The sequence below is a fragment of the Lethenteron reissneri genome, chromosome 22 (genome assembly GCF_015708825.2).
Source record: "Lethenteron reissneri isolate LAM-NWPU_2019-01 chromosome 22, ASM1570882v1, whole genome shotgun sequence".
Lineage (NCBI taxonomy): Eukaryota > Metazoa > Chordata > Hyperoartia > Petromyzontiformes > Petromyzontidae > Lethenteron > Lethenteron reissneri.
In genome coordinates this window covers 11746610-11766338 of record NC_083800.1, presented here as the reverse complement: position 1 = coordinate 11766338, position 19729 = coordinate 11746610, and the positions used below count along the sequence as shown (strand labels likewise).

The 19729-nt window shown below is 47.5% G+C and overlaps 1 protein-coding gene across 3 annotated transcripts in view; it reads left to right on the top strand.

Moving 5' to 3' along the window:
• The window catches only part of LOC133345637 (dihydropyrimidinase-related protein 2-like), a 54017-nt gene that overhangs the window by 14394 nt on the left and 19894 nt on the right, over window positions 1–19729 (top strand). For 2 of the 3 annotated variants that reach the window (XM_061556578.1, XM_061556577.1), the window contains exons 3-5: window positions 10458–10546; window positions 12914–13098; window positions 17774–17938. In XM_061556578.1, coding sequence (XP_061412562.1) covers window positions 10458–10546; window positions 12914–13098; window positions 17774–17938 — 439 coding nt within the window. Of the gene's footprint in view, window positions 1–3563; window positions 4109–10457; window positions 10547–12913; window positions 13099–17773; window positions 17939–19729 lie in introns of those variants that run through there. The other variant, XM_061556580.1, reaches the window with a different exon arrangement.

The following is a 19729-nucleotide window of genomic DNA, read 5'->3' as shown; positions in this document are numbered from 1 at the left end:
TTTAAATCCCAACTGTGTTCAACTCAGTCATCTCTCGAGTGCCATCTGGTGAGGTCTCTTCGGTGGAATTTCGCACGTAGAGGTGACCAATTCGATTATAAAAGTAATCAATGACCCTACTGATAATTATCGGTTCAATCACTCCGCCTAAACGGATAACGCAAAGAAGAAAAAGTCGCTAAAAGTCGTACCTCTGTCCGCACAGGAGGCAGAATGTGGGGCAGCTGACATAAAAAGAAACATGATAAACCATCGAGACCTCTTTTCAGGAGAGTCCCGCATCAAATGTTTGGCCAATTCCACAACGCGCAACCTTTTTTGTCTCCTGCCGGCCCGTTCTTCGGTGTCATGCCGTGACGCTCACCTCTCGCGTGCCGATTTTAAAGTCTCCGTGTCAAGTTGTGCCGACTTGCTCTCAGCAATGAACAACGCACTCTGCTGTCACTTCTGTGCCCTGAATGTGACTGCTGTCCGTTGTTCGAAAGTTAAACCCGCTGCTACCCTGTGATAATACTTGGAACGGTGTGCAGTCGAATATAAAAACATGGCTTGAATATGCAAAAATTAAATTGCCCAATTCCTAATTGAATATTTTGATATTTGGGAGGTAACCAGAGCGTCAGAATGAAAACAATGCATACGAGATGAGAACACTAACTCTACTCGGATAGGGAAACAACCTACTTACTTCACTGCCTATTACTGGCTCCATATTGTCCTGCCGTTGGGCCTGTATTCATTCTTTTCTTGCAATATTTACCAGAGGTGGTGACCAAAGAAGTAATAACCTCAATTCAGACGGTTGGATACTCTTAAGAGGACACCATAAGGGTCTGTGATAGACTGTCAGGCAGTTGTGGGAACTGATGGCAGAACGGCAGTGATGTCGAGAGAGGTGTGGTGGTATGAACAGCATTGGTCAGCACCAAACGAGCGAAACTGTCTTGACATCGATACACGCTGAATAGCCAAGTGTCTCTTTTTAGCAGGGGAAACATTGTTCTTTCAAAGGCGGAATGTCTGCTTGGGTGACGTCATTCCGTTGAGTCGTGCACGCTGGCACTGCCCTAGTCAGTGTAAACCCGATGAGATCATCGTTCATTAGTGTGAATAAGCACGAGGCACATTTTTGTAAAACACATTACGTGAAATTTTAACACGTAAGCTTTCGCGACTAATATTATCCATAACAATATAATTAGTAGAGGTTTTTGGGTTAGATCGCGTCAACGTAAATGTTTCGCCGGTAATTAACTACAACTAGCATCAAGAGGCAGACAGGCAGAGTTGTAAAGAGACGTCACGGTACTTGAATTGTAAATGTTGTGGGTTCACTCTCCAACACACAATCGGTGTGCTGAACTCGTCACGAATTTGCATGTTTCGTTTACGTGACGAACCTTGCTAATTGGGTGTGTCGGGTGGTGGCGGGTTTAACGACGTATTTATATTTACGCGATATAACCAAAACAACGCTATTAAGTATTATGATTATGGGACACGTGACATTTGTATGAAAAATCTTCTGCAAAACGTTCGAGGTGTGTGTCAGAATGTTCCCCTCGTTTAAGGGTGGCAATATTTGATGCAGGTTTTACACAGACTATTGCTAATATATGTGTATATATCTTACGTGTATTTATCTTGCTAAAGTGATTTGTTGATTTCGTGAACGGCAGTTGAAAACAAGGAAAATATTCCCAAAACGGCGACAGACCTCAAAGTCAATTACAGTACCACACTTGAAACTTGCAGTTGCAGAACACAGTAGACTTGCAAAAGTATCACACTCTTATTACTCATTAGCATGCTATAGCCAGATATGCAGATGTCAACACGTGTCATATAAGCCATCATGTGATGTCAGAGAATGGCCATGGAAGATGGAATCACAGAGCTAGGAGTCGAGTCACTAGAACAGTGGACTCTTACTAAAGACTGCAAATTGAATTGCTGAATTTCCTTCATGCATCGCATACAAGGCCGTAATTATAATTTATATTGTATATTACGGCACATCCCCCCCCAATACGGGACACATCCCCCCCCCAATATTAAAATATGCTCATCCTCCCCCCCCCCCCCCAATATTAAAATATGCTCAAAATGGTTGTACAAGGCCGTAATTATAATATATTTGGGGGGGACACATCCCCCACCAATATTAAAATATTCTCAAAATGGTTGTACTTTATGAATCCCTAATCTCTGCCATTACACACAATGAAACAAGAAAAGGTAAAAAAGAAAAAACTGAGCAATGTAATACAATACACTTTTAGACATTATTGTAACAAATGAATAAAAAGTCCATCCTGTGTGTTAGTGAATATTTTAATATTTTGTGCAGGAAATGCATTTTTTAATTTAGATTTTTTTTTTCTGGGGGGGGGACCCCCAGACCCCCTGGAAGATTTGGTTCCACCCAATATTGACTCCATGGCTACGCCTTGATCTGAAACATTTTCGCCATATGTGAATAACCAAATTGAAAGCTTCATGCCGTGAGCAACAAACTACTGGGCTGTGAGCACCAAAGAAACTACAATTGAGAATCTGGCTGGATTATTGGAGACTTCTTGAGTTATACCCTGTATCACAGCAGTGCTGACTCTATGCTCTGATACTTGCATTGGTATTGGCCTCCATAGCCACCTTGTCAAGAGAACTCTGCATCACCATCCACCATATCAAACCAAGAGGTCAAACTTTGAATCTAATTCTTTACCGAGAGAACTTAAGCGACACTGAGGTCATAAGGTCCACGTTTACGTTTGCCAAGTGGGAAGAAGAACGTCGAGAACCCGGACACGTAATAAGAAGAGGACACTCACACATGACACAGCAACCCTACTTGCTGTACTGCCCCCTACAGGCACCACCTCGCAGCCACACGTGGAGCGAGGGTGCAGCTTTTGAGCAGCTCGCAGTTTCAATTCCGAGCCGGCTCTGTGCATGCAGCACCAACCGCCTCCTCGGCCATGCACAGCAGAATCAGAATATGTATTTATCCTGGAGAAATCCGATGAGCTATAAAGCTCACATATGTCCAGTAGGGGCACGGGGTCAGAACGTTACAGCAGATGACAGCATCAGCAGCAGGAGCAGTGTCTCCCCAGTGCAATATGCATACTCAATGGCAGCCACTGCTAAGCTCAGCCACTCGCCCGTGCAGTCCACACATGCCACCCGGCACGATCGTGCTGCATCCATGCTGCACCCATGCTGCACCCATGCTGATGAGCACAGTGAAAGAGGGTGGAGGAGTGGGATGGCGGCGGCCGTGGTGGTGGTGGTTGTTGATGGTCGCTGTGGTTGGATGGAGGAGGGTCGGGTTGGGTCGGTGTGGGTGGAGAGAGCTCCAAAGAGCCAGCCCCCCTTTGAGAGGCATCAATACTAATCCCGACGGGCAGAGGGAACGATGGGGAGGGGGGGGGCTTCAGGGGGGTGCTAGAGAAAGGGGACGGCGGGGTGGGGGGAGGGTCGGAGAGCCTGGGAGAGAGAGAGGGGGGGAGACGTGGTAGTGGGGGAGAGAGAGAGAACCCTTGCATCTGGCGTTAGAAAGCACGCTTTTGTTATGCCCCATTGGCGAACCCCGGTAACAAAACAGGACATAGCCCCTATACAATTACGCAGCAGCTAAAACGCAAGTCAAGCTCCTCCTCCCTTCATAATTTTTCGCTCGTTCTGCTTCTTCTTCCTCCTTCTCTCTCTCACCTCTCTCTCTCTCTCCTCTCCGTCTTGAACCTCCCCCCCCCCACCACCGCCAGGAGGAAGAGACACGACTTTGCATGCGCGCTCGATTTGCTCGCTGCGCGCATTCTCGCTCTCTCTGTGCGCGCGTTAGGCAAATAATAAATAAATAAGTCAGTGCACGCGCACGCGCGTCCGCACTCAAGCACGCGCACACGCAGAGGGAGACCTTTCGCTATATAATTATATAAGTGTGTGTTGGGGGGGGGGGTTAGAGGAAGAAGAAGAGGCAGCAGAAACGCCAGACGACGCAATATCTGGGGGGGAGCGCTGCAAGCATCATTGCCGCAAGATTCTGTTGCGTTTGTTCCTCGACATGTCGTACCAAGGGAAAAAGAACATTCCTCGCATAACGGTGAGCGACACTTGCAAAGGGATGTGGTGGTGGGTGGGGGGGTACGGGATGACGAGGACACGCGTGTAGCGTGATGGTTGTTACGCACACCGCGCGCGCACACACCGTGTACATCGTGAGCGTCGTGTTTAATTGTCTTAGTTGTGGTGGTGGTGGTGGATTTGGGGGGGGGGTCCTTATTGTGTTGGTGGTGGTGGTGGGGGGGGGGTAAAGATGGCGACTGGTGTAAATGCCTCGTACGTAATTGTTTAAAGGTTCGCTCGCGTCGACGAGCGGTGCGTGTCGGATGTCGTCTCCTCCTCCTCCTCGCTGCAGCTGCCCCGTGTTGTGAACGCACAGCGCAGGGAGCTTGGAACTGGAGGCTGTCAGTCGCTTGTGGCAATTTATGACGAGTGCTGTTGTGTGTCGTGTGTGTCCGTCACTGTGTGCTCTTTGTCCCTGCCGTGTTTGTCTCTCTGCGTGTGCCTTTGTCTTCGTGCGCGTGTCGCCGTTGCGTTCCTCCGTCTCCGCTCTCTCCGTCGTCTTTGTGTCTTTGTCTCGGAGTGTCCGTGCGTGCCGTGCGAGCCCGTGGCCGGCCTTCGTAGGTGCTCGCTAACAGCACTTGCCCCAACGGTGTTTTGAGGCTACGCGGGGGATCTTTGTCTTTGTGGTCAGAAAGCATGACCATTGATCATCGTGCGCGCGCCACGATCTTGTTTGTGTGTCGGTCACGAACGCACGCGCGCGTGTGACACGTGAAGCGCGCGTCGAAGCGAACGTTGTTGTCGTCTCGTATCTGTCCCCTGCGTGAGCGGCGTTATACGCATCGTATCCACCGCTGTGCCGCCGGATATTAAAGTGGGAGAATCGGTGTCCAGCGTGCTCGCTCGGGACGTATTGATGTGTCTCTACATTGCTCGGCGTTTTAATACAATACGCAATAGGGTGCATTGCTGAATAAATATATTGCAATAGCGTTGTGCTGCTGCCTACTTAGTGTAGGTAATGGCGAAATCGCCCGGCACGAACCCGATCCTGTGACACCGAGTAAGCAGAGGTGTGGACTCGAGTCATGTGACTTGGACTCGAGTCAGACTCGAGTCATGAATTTGATGACTTCAGACTCGACTTGGACTTGCATAACAATGACTTTGTCCCACCTCTGAGGTGTGGACTCGAGTCATGTGACTTGGACTCGAGTCAGACTCGAGTAATGAATTTGATGACTTCAGACTCGACTTGGACTTGCATAACAATGACTTTGTCCCACCTCTGCGAGTAAGCCAAGCAAGCTCGAGCCTGGATAGTGTTCACACGCACGGTGCTGGCGACCACCAAGCGCGTTAGGCGGGTAGTGGTCGTTACGCGGTGTCGGCAGCAGAGGGCAGTGCAGCAAATTCCACCACCTGCACCAACCCACACACCTGCACCAACCCACACACCTGCACCAACCCACACACCTGCACCAACCCACACATCTGCACCAACCCACACACCTGCACCAACCCACACATCTGCACCAACCCACACACCTGCACCAACCCACACACCTGCACCAACCCACACACCTGCACCAACCCACACACCTGCACCAACCCACACCCTGCACCAACCCACACAGAGCACCAACCCACACATCTGCACCAACCCACACACCTGCACCAACCCACACATCTGCACCAACCCACACACCTGCACCAACCCACACACCTGCACCAACCCACACACCTGCACCAACCCACACCCTGCACCAACCCACACAGAGCACCAACCCACACACCTGCACCAACCCACACACCTGCACCAACCCACACCCTGCACCAACCCACACCCTGCGCCAGCCCACACACCTGCACCAACCCACACACCTGCACCAAACCCACACACCTGCACCAACCCACACACCTACACCAACCCACACACCTGCACCAACGCACACCCTGCACCAACCCACACACCTGCACAACCCACACACCTGCACCAACCCACACACCTACACCAACCCACACACCCTGCACCAACCCACACACCTGCACCAACCCACACACCCTGCACCAACCCACACACCTGCACCAACCCACACACCTGCACCAACCCACACACCTGCACCAACCCACACACCTGCACCAACCCACACACCTGCACCAACCCACACACCTGCACCAACCCACACACCTGCACCAACCCACACACCTGCACCAACCCACACACCTGCACCAACCCACACACCTGCACCAACCCCCACACACCTGCACCACCCTCACACCCTGCACCAACCCACACACCTGCACCAACCCACACACCTGCACCAACCCACACACCTGCACCAACCCCACACCCTGCACCAACCCCCACACCTGCACCAACCCCCACACCCTGCACCACCCCACCACACCTGCACCAACCCACACACCTGCACCAACCCACACACCTGCACCAACCACACACCTGCACCAACCCCACACACCTGCACCAACCCACACACCTGCACCAACCCACACACCCTGCACCAACCCACACACCTGCACCAACCCACACACCTGCACCAACCCACACACCTGCACCAACCACACACCTGCACCAACCCACACACCTGCACCAACCCACACACCTGCACCAACCCACACACCTGCACCAACCCACACACCTGCACCAACCCACACACCCTGCACCAACCCACACACCTGCACCAACCCACACACCTGCACCAACCCACACACCTGCACCAACCCACACACCTGCACCAACCCACACACCTGCACCAACCCACACACCTGCACCAACCCACACACCTGCACCAACCCACACACCTGCACCAACCCCACACACCTGCACCAACCCCACACCCTGCACCAACCCACACACCTGCACCAACCCACACACCTGCACCAACCCACACACCTGCACCAACCCACACACCTGCACCAACCCACACACCTGCACCAACCCCCACACCCAGCACCAACCCACACACCTGCACCAACCCACACACCTGCACCAACCCACACACCTGCACCAACCCACACACCTGCACCAACCAACACACCTGCACCAACCCACACACCTGCACCAACCCCCACACCCAGCACCAACCCACACACCTGCACCAACCCCCACACCCAGCACCAACCCACACACCTGCACCAACCCACACACCTGCACCAACCCACACCCTGCACCAACCCACACGCCTGCACCAACCCACACGCCTGCCCCAAACCCACACACCTGCACCAACCCACACACCTGCACCAACCCACACACCTGCACCAACCCACACCCTGCACCAACCCACACCCAGCACCAACCCACACACCTGCACCAACCCACACACCTGCACCAACCCACACACCTGCACCAACCCACACACCTGCACCAACCCCCACACCCAGCACCAACCCACACACCTGCACCAACCCCCACACCCAGCACCAACCCACACACCTGCACCAACCCACACACCTGCACCAACCCACACACCCTGCACCACCCACACACCTGCACCATCCCACACCCAGCACCAACCCACACACCCAGCACCAACCCACACACCTGCACCAACCCACACACCTGCACCAACCCACACACCTGTGGTGAAGCATGGTTAAATATCAGTGTGGAGACTCCCCATCCAGAAGTGGACAAACGAGCCGTGCTTGTGCATTTGGCGACTGTATGAGAATGTGTCCATTTATAGCAATGCACTACGCAGGCAATACTGCGTCACACACTGACTTCCTACGCAGACAGACGCACACTGGACCCCTTATGTGATGACAGGCTGGGGTAAAACACTGACAGTTCATAATTGTCCTGTGATATATACTGGTTCACGCTCATAGGAATTGCAGTACAGTGCACACAGTACCCGTATGTTCTCTGCAGAGTAAATGTAAATATAGAGCAAGCAGTTCAACATACATACATACGCACAGAGCACACAGTGGAATCTTTGTAGTGATGTGGACGTGTCCCCCTATTGATTTCGCTCATTTGAGGCCCGGTCATTAGTGAGGGGTAAAACATATTTCTGTAATAATCAGCTTTACACGTGGTGCATTGTGAGCACTGCAATTGCTTTGACACCCATGCGGGTAAAATTCTCTGCATATACCTGTTGACTTAGCAACACGGCACTAAGCAACAGCTTCTGCGTCTGTAGATTTCTTGGCAGGATGGATGAGCGCAGCTACGCCGTGATTAAACATGCAATCGGAAGGTAGCAGGTCTGGTATATATATATAAGACATCTTTAGTTTTTTACTATGATTGTGTATTTATTGATGATACTAGCTCTTAGCCGCCCTTTGAGCAGATGATTGAACCATAATGTATGAAAGACACATTCTCGTTAAACTAATGGTGGAATTTAGCTTTTTTTGCAAAAGGAAAAAATATTTTGTTCAGGCGAGGAAAAGGATGTTCCAGATGTTCGTTCTACCTCAACATTGATTGGGGTAACATGGACCGATGGAAACGTGGAGAGAGAAAAAAAACTGAATACGTGGAACGAAAATGGTGTCAGGGATCGTGTCCTCCTCGCCAGGTCGTGTGAGATGGCGACAGCTTTGGGAGTCCTTCACCCAGCGGTGGATAGATCATGGCTGAGGATGATGTCACACGAACCAGTTTGCGTTAAGTGGTGGGTTGTATCCCCGCATATGCGTGGTACCGTCATTTGCATTCTTTGCTGTGAAGTGAACATTAAAACCTCTACGCAGTTGGTTGTAAGAGTATGTCAAACGCATGCCAGTGTCTTTTCCAAATTTGCAAATGTAACAATTGCAACTAAATATCCCCCTCCCCCCCCAAAAAAAACACCTGTCTCTGCATTAATCACATGATGTCAGGTTGATCATGATGAAGTCACTTCTCTCGGTAGGTGTAACAAAAAAATGTAAATGTTGAAATGTATACTGTGTAAGGCTTGTGAATGAATGCGGTGTGAGATGCAACGCAAGGACCCGCTGTCACCCCGCGCAGAACGACAGGGGCGGGTTTCTCTCTGAAAACGTTTCCTTATTAATTCTGATTTTAAAAACAACAACACCAATGAATGAGCGCAGCCTCATCATGCTTGTCTCGTTGGGCTGTCGTGAGAGAAGCCTGCTCAATGACCCGGTGGGTCTCCTTTTTTTCCTTCTGCCCCGGTGATAACGGCGACGTTGGCGGTCGTGGCGATCGTGGCACTATCCAAAGGCTCTCCTCAAAATGGCAGCCTCGCCTTTTGTGACGCCCAAAGGGGGGCGCTTGGTGTCATGGAGATTGGCCATATGACCTCGGATGAGATCTATTTAGAAAGGAGAAAAAAAATCCACTCACACCAACCCATCCCTCATGCATTCCGAAAATGGTGCATCTATTAAATGCGACGTTTCATGCGTGCTTTATTTTAAATGTAATCGGTTAAACAAATTGCGTCTTAAAACAGAAAGCATTTTTTTACAGTATGCTATCGGAGGCAGGGTTAATAATTCTCTTTCACGATTCTCTCGGCTGACAATCAGGCACAAAGCGGAGCATCTATGCCCCATTTCAGAAACCCTGCACGCACATCTAAAACAAAAACCTCACCGTGTGCTTGTAGTGAGCGGGCAAGCGAGGCAGGAGGACAACATTCTGAGTGAACCATCTTTTTTGACATGCCTTTTCACCTCGTCTTCTTGATGTTAGTGCTCAGTGTCCGACGATGAATAATGTGCCCCGCGCAGATTTGTTCAATGAGAATAAAATGCAAATTCTAATTTTCTGTGGTGCACAGTTATACATTTAGCATGAGACTATCAAACACTATAGAGGGTGGACCAAAAGTCAGGACACATAGGGTTATTTAATTTATTTTAACAAGTCACAAAGGGTTATTTAAGCATATGTTCTTACTGACTTTCATTAACATTAATGCATGCATCAGTTCTCTTTTTAAATTAATTAAGGACTTGACTTTGTTTTGAAAGATAACCGGCATAATCTCTGAACATTCATCACTTATGTTTTGTCCCAATTCAGTCAGGGTTCAAGGTCTAGTTTTGTAAGTTACGGATTTGAGGTGACCCCCATAAGAAGAAGAAGAAAGGAAGACACAGATATGAATCATCATAATAGATCAAATATTAACTTAAAGAATAAACTATTTAAATATGTTAATGCCAGTGTTAAAATATCCCTATGGTGGTCCACCATGCACATGCTGATCTTTACTTTATCATAGCGATGGCCAACGGCTTGGACACATGTGATCTCCAAGGTGCTGTCTCACTGCTCTCTAATGTTGTGGGTGCTTTGGTTGCCTGAGCCACCCAGACATCTCGTTAAAACAAACTCTCGCTGTGTGTCGCGTTGTCTGTGTGCTGCCCCGCTTTGACCCCTCCAGAGTGACCGTCTGCTGATAAAGGGAGGACGCGTCATCAATGATGACCAGTCGTTCACCGCCGACATTTACGTGGAGGATGGCTTGATAAAGTAACTATTGATTGCGTTGCTGTCACAGATGGGCGTTGCTCTTTGCTCCAAAAAAAAACCCAGTTGCTTAGCAACGGCGGTCATTGCCGCTATGTTCAATGAATCAAGATTTATTTTAGCAGCATCACGTGAGCAATGGCTGTTTTTGCCGTGACCCTCAAGGATCACATGGCAACTGCCCATGTCGCCGTTGAATTTCACCTTTGAGTGATACATTTCAGCCCACAATTGTCTCCATTTAGAAATGTCTTTTGTAAAGCGTAATTTTACTTGGCAACATTTTATCCTGTTAAAACATGCGTACAGTTGTTTGGTAAATGAGGTCATCGCACCCAACACGAGACCGTGGAATTTTTTTTGGTAATTTTCCTCGAATTGCCGGTCATTTATTTTTAGATGAATCGCCCAATAAAATATCTCTGTGGTTGGAGCTGGGTGATCCAGTGAAACACAGCCACGCCCTACACTGAATGGCGTCTATGAGACGTTGATCATTTTAGGAATAAAATGGCCTAAAATATATCTACAGCGATGTGGGGCTCTACCCGCAATGGGATACAGGGCACAAACTCTTAAAAAAAAACATCTACTTTTGTTTTGTGCAGGCAAGCTAACAGAATTACAGGCCTCATTTTCATTAAAGCTTGTGAAACGTTTGAAGACAAAGAGGGGAAGTGAATGAGCAGGAGTAACGTTCAGTCTCTCGCATACGGGCTCGGTGCACATTGTTCTGAGTAATCGGTGGCGACGTTTTATAAGACTCCCGTTTTCCTACAAAAGGGTGACCTTGAAGGCTCTTGGACGGCACAAACGGAGATGCAAATTGGACTGACATCGCGTGGCGATGCGCACTGTTGCCATGGGAACCCATTTTTTTTCGTGAAGAAGCAGACTTTGCACGAGGGATGTGTGATTTGTACAAAAATTGGTTTGGATAGGTATACAACGATAACTCTGACAGTTTGTATGATTTTAATGAAAATACGTAAAGTGAATGCATTTAAATTTGAAAAAAATAAAAACGAATTGCGATGTAATATTATTTGTGAAACAAATACATTGCAGCAGCTCGGCAGCTGTACCAAGATTATAGAATGTCCCAGTATGACCTCACAATCAGGCCACACTGCACTAAATCACTGCCATTGTGTAAACTGCAGGGCGATGCAGTTAAACACAAAATAGGACGTGATTACCTGGTCCATCCCAAAGGCTGATTATCATCATAAATCCAGACGCCTGCATAACTGAAATGTCAATCCCTGCCAACAGTTGACAGGGTAATGCTCTCGTTTCGTTGCCAATGTGCGCATTACTTTCATTGATTTCTTAGAGAGAGGATTAGTTGGCATGGGATGGCTGTAATTGTGGTTTTATCCAATTTCCAGAAAATGCTTCTTGCCATAATTGATTTGTTTAGGGTGTGGCAGTGGGTCGATATGATGACAATGCCCTTTTGGAATCAGTAATGGCAAAGTTATCCACATTACCATGATTACTTTTAGCTCACAAATATGGCATAGCCCTGATTTAGTAACATAAGTATGAAACCATCATCTTGGGCGGGGGCGATGGAATTTTACATGGAGATTTATGCTTGAAAAAAATTTTTACTGAATGGTCAGTTGTTATAACATTAAGCTTTCAATGTACATGATAAAATGTTTCCTTTATTGTATGTACACATAAGGGATAGTGAAACACGGTCAATAATTATCGGACACTGCAGTAGGAATACAGTTGCATTGACTAAATGTAACTCTGAATTTGAACTCCATCTCAATATGCTCTACAAGTCGTTTGGCGTGGTGAGGTAATTAGTTGGCAACAAGTTCAAATCCCTTGTCAGGTGTTGACGTGGACTAGCATGAGACACGTGGAACTCTGTGGCAAGTCACCAGTGGTCATCCTTTCAGTAAGACTGGCCATGGCCACAGGAGTGTGGAAGTTTCCACCATTGGCCACCAGTGGAGACGATCGTTGCCCAGTGCTTTGTTCGAGCACGGAAACAATCTGACTTAACACTCGCCTTGTGCTCAAACTATCATGTACTCAAGTTGGGCATTTGAGCCCCAACAAATTATAGTAATAGGTTTTTACCCTTTCAACTGGTACAAAATCTGACACCTTTATACAAGGCATCATGTTTGCAATAACCACAACACAAGCAGTCAAAATGCAAACAAAAATAAACAACTCTGATAATGATATGCACTGTCCTTGAAGTTGATTGGTCCACACCCGAGACAGCTTTTCTTGTATAAAGGTGTCAGATTTTGTACCAGTTGAAAGGGTAAAAACCTATTACTATATTTTGCCACTGGTAAAGGAGATGTCTCATACCCCAAGCAAATTCTTGAATTGCAGGCAAATCGGAGACAACTTGATCGTCCCGGGCGGCGTGAAGAGCATCGAAGCCAACGGACGCATGGTGATGCCCGGTGGGATCGATGTCCACACCCACCTGCAGATGCCCTACCTGGGCACCAGCACCATGGATGACTTCTACCAGGGCACACGTGCGGCATTGGCTGGTGGCACCACCATGATCAGTAAGTGAACCGGTGCCGCAGCCGCCTTCGGTGAAAAATAAGATCTCTTGATAAACAATTAAATACCTTAACTAATTCGTAACCGGTTAACTGCTTCTCACTTTTTTCGATTTAAAGCTTTCGTGACTGCAGGGATTCATATTCTTGGTTCTCTCGGTAAAGTCACGTAGAAGGGAAATAATAAAATAATAAAAATAAAACTATAAAATAGAACATTTTTTTTGCTGTGGTTTTCACACCTGATGATGATTGCTTGTGTTGCAATCGAAATGTCGTAAGAATTGCATTGTTTAATTCTTATTATTTTATTATTTTCCTTTTACGTGACTTTACCGAAAGAACCAAGAATATGCTTCTCACTTTGTTTAATCGAACACATCCTGAAATGTGGCCGTGTCAATAAAAAGTTCTGCGAGGTAATCTTGATTTTTACATGTCTCTCACTCTCCGCGTTTTTGCTGCTACGTTTTTAACAATTTCTTGGTTTCAGTTTTATATGAAGGCTCTCACAACCGATGTGATTCGTAATTGGAATCTTTTGAGTTTGGTCGTCTGTAAAAATGCATGTTGTAAACCCTCCTCCACCCAACGCGGCCAATTAATAAAATAGATCAGAGCTGCTGTTAACAACCTGATGATGCCGGATGTGATCTCCAGCGAAACGTCGGTAACCGTGTAAATGTTGTGAGATTTCACTCCAACAATACCATGAGTGGTGCTGCGGAAACAACATTCATTAAATGGCTGTCGGGTGGAGGAGGGTTTTACGACAACCCTTGCAGTTTCAGAAGCGACTTACACTTTCATTTTCTGGGTGCGGAATTACATTTTAAGCGGTACTCTTCCAGTTCGGTTTAATTTTCATTTTTTTTCTTTGGAGCGCTTTGTAGTTTGTCTTGCTTTCAGATTGCACGGCACGGCACCCGTATTAATTTGTCAGCCGCTCGTTATCGTGACGTTCGCCGATGGTGAACGGGGCACTGTTGATTTTGGAGGAGTCGGGAGTGTGCTTTCACTGTCCTTTAGCTCCCAAACTAAATATCCACTTCCATTACCAAGTGGCTCAGTGGACTAATGCCCATGTCAGCGGCACTGATCTAACACCGCTGAGATCCTCCGTCCAGGTCCAGTCAGTCAACTTGATTAAAACCTGCACTTTCAATACGACGGTCATTTGGCTTTCCCACTAAATTTACACCAATCTAGCTTCGAGCGCTCATTTCTCAATATATTTAAGCTAAAAACTTAACATTTGTTTTTATTATTTTACCAGGTAAGGCCTACTGAGCTATGTAGCTCTTTATCAGAAGCACCCTGGCCACGAATGATAACTCAATGAAGTGGCTTATCACGTGGACATGTAATGCATGTTAATTCTAAATGTGGAGGGAAAAACCGCAGGACCCAAAGAAAATTTCACGCGACCACGGGAAGAACACACACACTCCAAATATACAGCAGGCGTCAGGGTCGGGAGTGAACCCACAACCTCCTGCATACCAGGCCAGGGTGTTAACATCTGTCCACCGCAGAAAGATTGGTACATGACAAACCGCCCTTTACAGAGTGTATAGGATACCATTTCATACAGCTGATGACCAAATCGAATCTCGTAAGCTAAGCTGGATTTGAGCCTGGCTCGAGCATGGATGGGCGACTCACCTGGGAATGAAGCAAATGGTGTGGGCTGCTGCCGCAGGGATGCGTCGCCAGCAGAGGACAGTGCAGCACAAGCCATTGTTGTACTGTACTGGGCTCCCACGTCTATAACAGTGCAAGGAAATGTTTAACGTGTATGTCTGAAGTCCAATATTTATGTATGAACAGACTGATTCCGAATGCAATATATGAGCATATACTATACATGTTCATTTTACACTTTGAATATTCGTCTAAAGCATGTCCCAATGTGTGGAGAGCATTGACGCAGTGGTTCACACACCCTGCTATATAAATCCGGACACCTGAGTTCGATTCCAGGCCACGGCTAACATAAATACGAACCAGTCACGGTCTCCCTTTCGTCTTCTTCTACTTCACGAACCCGCACTGACGAGCGACGTCAACTACGGTCAAACAACCTCCGTGACCAACATGACCTAGAGAGGAGGCCCTCGAAAAACGACGCATTGAACAAGCGACGTACACTGATACGTGCACATCTGGCGTTGTGTAGGGCAGGGCTTATTTAAGTGACTCCAGACGTAGTTCTGACGTGATGCACAAGCCACGCTGTGGATACCGTGGGAGTACCAGGATGTTTACTTGCTATCATGACACGGGGTGGATTGGTAGCACAGTGGTTTGCGCCCCAATTCTCTAGGAATCGGGTGACCTAAGTTCGATTTCCTGGCCATGGTTAACATCGGTGGTGAGTGAGATCTTTAAAACTGGCCCAGGCATCCCCCCCCCCCTCGCCGCTTTCACCAGCCCCTCACTAACCAGTACGGTGAAAGGCACAAACATCCCGATGTCAAAATCACGATACAGGGAGTGGATTGGTAGCACAGTGGTTTGCGCCCCAATTCTCTAGGAATCGGGTGACCTAAGTTCGATTTCCTGGCCATGGCTAACATCGGTGGTGAGTGAGATCTTTACAACTGGCCCATGCATCCCCCCCCCCCTCCCCGCTTTCACCAACCCCTCACTAACCAGTACGGTGAAAGGCACAAACATCCCGATGTCAAAAATACTTAACAGGAAAAAGAGCGCATTACCCTTTAAACATTTCAATCAACGTTTAGCTTGGATTCTGCATCATGTGTTGTAGGCTCCATGATCAAATCAAGACTATGTTTTTTTAATAATTCAATTACTGGACTGCTGTTTCAAAAAAAGAAGTTGCCAAGAATGCAGTGCAATTAAGGTTTCACAAAGCAAGGGAAATATTATTGTGGTATCCCCGGCCTGTGCAAATATTTTGGTTTTCTCGCAGGTTATGGAAAAATAACAAAGCGCTTTGTCTTCTTAAAACCAGTATGTGGGAAATGTTTAATTTGCATGTTTGAAGTGTGCATATACACACGTAGGCAACAGACTCACGTGCAGTGTATGAGTGTGTAAATGCATTGTATGAGCACAGTTTATATAAATGTACGCGAGCATAGTCTGTATACAAAAGGTTAAGTTTACACTTTAAATATAATTTTAATGTGAAGCTTCCGTGACTGCAGGAATCCATATTCTTTGGTTCTTTCGATAAAGTCACGTAGGTAGAAATAAAATAAAACAAATCACGACGTTTCGATCGCAACACAAGCGGTCGTCATCCTTTGCGATCGAAACGTCGTGATTTGTTTTATTTTATTTCTAACTACGTGACTTTACCGAAAGAACCAAAGAGTACTTTAAATATACTTACACGCAGCAAAGCTTGGAGAGTTGTCGAAGTGGTTCGCAAACTGTGTGCGCTATGAACCCAGGCATCCGAGTTCAATTCCAGGTCAGTGGTGTATTCGCGATGTGTTTTGAGGATAACGATAACTTGCAGACCTTTCTCGGTCTACTGCTGGATGAGAACCTCACCACACTATTTAAGTTACGGAGGTTGTTTCAACATACTTCACCTCACTTGTCAGTGTAAATTGGTTCAGAGTCATTCGTTGGGGTGTCCCAGAAACTGTGCATCTATCACTCGTCACTGATGTCGGTCACGGCCGGGAATCGGACTCAGGTGGACGGGTCCATGGCGCAGAGAACCAACTATTGTGCCACCACTCCGCCATCGTCCAGAGCATAGGGGCCGTCGATAAATGACGTCACGCGATTTTGGACGATTTTTGACCCCCCCCCCCCCCCCCATCGTCACACGGCGTCACAAAAAGTCAGACCCCCCCCTCAAATATGACGTCACAAAACTCTGCCCCCCCCCCAAAAAAAAAAACACATGCTTCAAATCAATGTAAACTATTGTCATTGTAGTGCGTATTTAATGTGCCTCTGCACTCTGATGTTGTAGGAGAAAACATTTATTAAAAAGTCTATTTAATTAAGTAGAACGTATTGTCTATATTTATTTAAAGTTGCGCATTTTGATGTGACGTCACATTTCTCAACCCCCCCCCTCCCCTCGTCACAAATGTCTGACCCCCCTAAGGTGCGTGACGTCATTTATGGACGGCCCCATACGCTTGCCTCAAATTAGCCAGATAAAATTAACCCGTAAAAACAAAGTTTTTCACTCTAAATCCTTTATATGCGTGGCGGCTAGAGTCCTCTCGTCCTCTGGCTTGAGATGGCTGCCACCTATGGGTCAGATGATTATCTGCCAGCATTAAGCAATTGGTAATTAAATATTTAAAAAAATTTGCCTAAACAGTGTAAAATTTAGGAAAAAAATTTTCACGAAAATTAATTGTCACGCACAACGAGTCTGTGTGGAAAATGTCAGCTCGATTGGATCACGGGAAGTGGGTTAAGCAAGCACGTAAGCACGCAAGCAAGCAAGCGAACTTAATATAAAGGATTTAATTAAAAAAAAATCACCCGCAAATTACTCAATCAGGATGACACGCACAGCATTCCTCCCCCCCCTCCCCGACCGGCAGACGAATGCCCACAGGGTCACTCTTACAAACTGGACTCTACGCTCGTCTCTGGAGTTTTCGACTGGTTAGGCGAAACAAAGTTGAACGTCAATCACTCCCACGCCTGTGCCGTGCCCTTCTATTCCCAGTTGACCACGTGATCCCGGAGCCCGGCTGCAGTCTGCTGGGCGCGTACGAGCAGTGGCGCGAGTGGGCCGATGCGAAGGCCTGCTGCGACTACTCGCTGCACGTGCAGCTCACCTATTGGAACAGTGAGCTCTGCTCCGAGATGGAAACGCTCATCAAGGATAAAGGTGGCTGCCTCTCTCTCTCTCTCTGACTGTCCTGTCTCCCTCTGTCTCTCTCGCTCTGGGGCATTCTGTCGACATCTGTATGTTTGTCTGCTGAACTTCTTTCGCACCGTACGTAGCCAACCGTGCTAATCGGAGGTGCGGGGGAAGGACAGCAAACATCTGGCCCGTCCCTTTTTGCGTGTTGACTTGGCCAACACCTGCAATGTCCACCACGCAGCACACCGTTGAGATGTCACCATACACATTTAGGGCTAAGCTGGCAGTGGTGTCCATGCACAGACTGAAATAGCTTTACACACAGGGATGCATTTAACTCTATCTTATGATAGACAAAATATATACAGTAGTAAGTTAACCTATCAACCGTGCGTGTAAGTATGCGTTTTGGCGTGTGCATCCACACGACAATCCACGTGGCCTCAAGGTGCACCTAGCCCGGCACAAGCACCGTGGTGATGTCACCGCCACTTCGTAGTGAACGGTGGTTGTTGTTGTTATTTCATCCACACTTATGTCTGTGCAAGGCTATGTGTTGGACTTAATAATTACTCGCCAACAGCACTCGCTCCCATGTCAAAAGGGGGCTTTTTATTTGCGTGCACGTGTGTGTGTGTATACATGTGAGGTTGTGCATATCTATGCGTGCGATCTCTTCATGATGACACATTTTACATAATGTAACCTTACATAAAGCACTGAAAGTTCTTTTTCTATTTTACTGTTATTGAAAGGCATGAGCATCGGAACATAACGGGCAGGGAGGGCAGCTACCGCTCCCTCCTCCCACAACTTTTAGGCACGGGAGGATGAAATAAATCTTTGCCCCGTCAATTTAAATATCCCTCATGGGCCCTCTTGGCAACTCGACATGGGCTCCCATTATAACTCTTCTCCAAAATGGTTCCCACACAATTGTAATATTTTTCAAGTACAAATCGGTAAATTCTCGCTTGGGGAACACTTTTCACGCAATTCGGAATGCACACCGTTATAACGGGGAATGCACACCGTTATAACCTGGAACGCACACCGTTATAACCTGGAACGCACACCGTTATAACCTGGAACGCACACCGTTATAACCTGGAACGCACACCGTTATAACGTGGAACGCTCACCGTTATAACGGGGAATGCACACCGTTATAACCTGGAACGTGCACCGTTATAACGTGGAACGCTCACCGTTATAACTTGGAATGTGCACCGTTATAACGGGGAATGCACACCGTTATAAAGTGTGCACACCGTTATAATGTGGTATGCACACCACGTTATAACGTGTAACGCGCGCCACATTATAACGTGGAACACGCACCATTATAATGCAGTTTCTGAGTGGTGTGGGAATTCTGGGTCTACGTGCGCAAAGATACGGTACGTGGCGACGTCTCCTCATCTCAGTTCTTTGTCACCTGCACCTCGCTGTGTGTGCGTACATTGTATCTTTCCAAACTGGCCAAACTTTATTTTTCCATTATTTTTCATGGGCTTAACGCGTACATTTTCAAGAACGCATCTACCGCAGTTAAACAAGGAATCGCTGTGTAGATACAAATCAGGAGATGGAAACAATATGCATTGTAATAATACTTGTTTTTATTATAATGGCACGGGAAGGCAATATCCCTCCTGTGCGCTCACTGAAAGTGTGCAGAGTAGGCCGCACGCACAGTGGCAGCTGAATTCGATAAACTGGTAGTCGTGGCGACCTCACTCCTCCCAGATTGGTGTTCTGCTCGTTAGCACTTACCCATGTGCAGCAGAGAGCACTCTGAGCTCATTTGTCGGT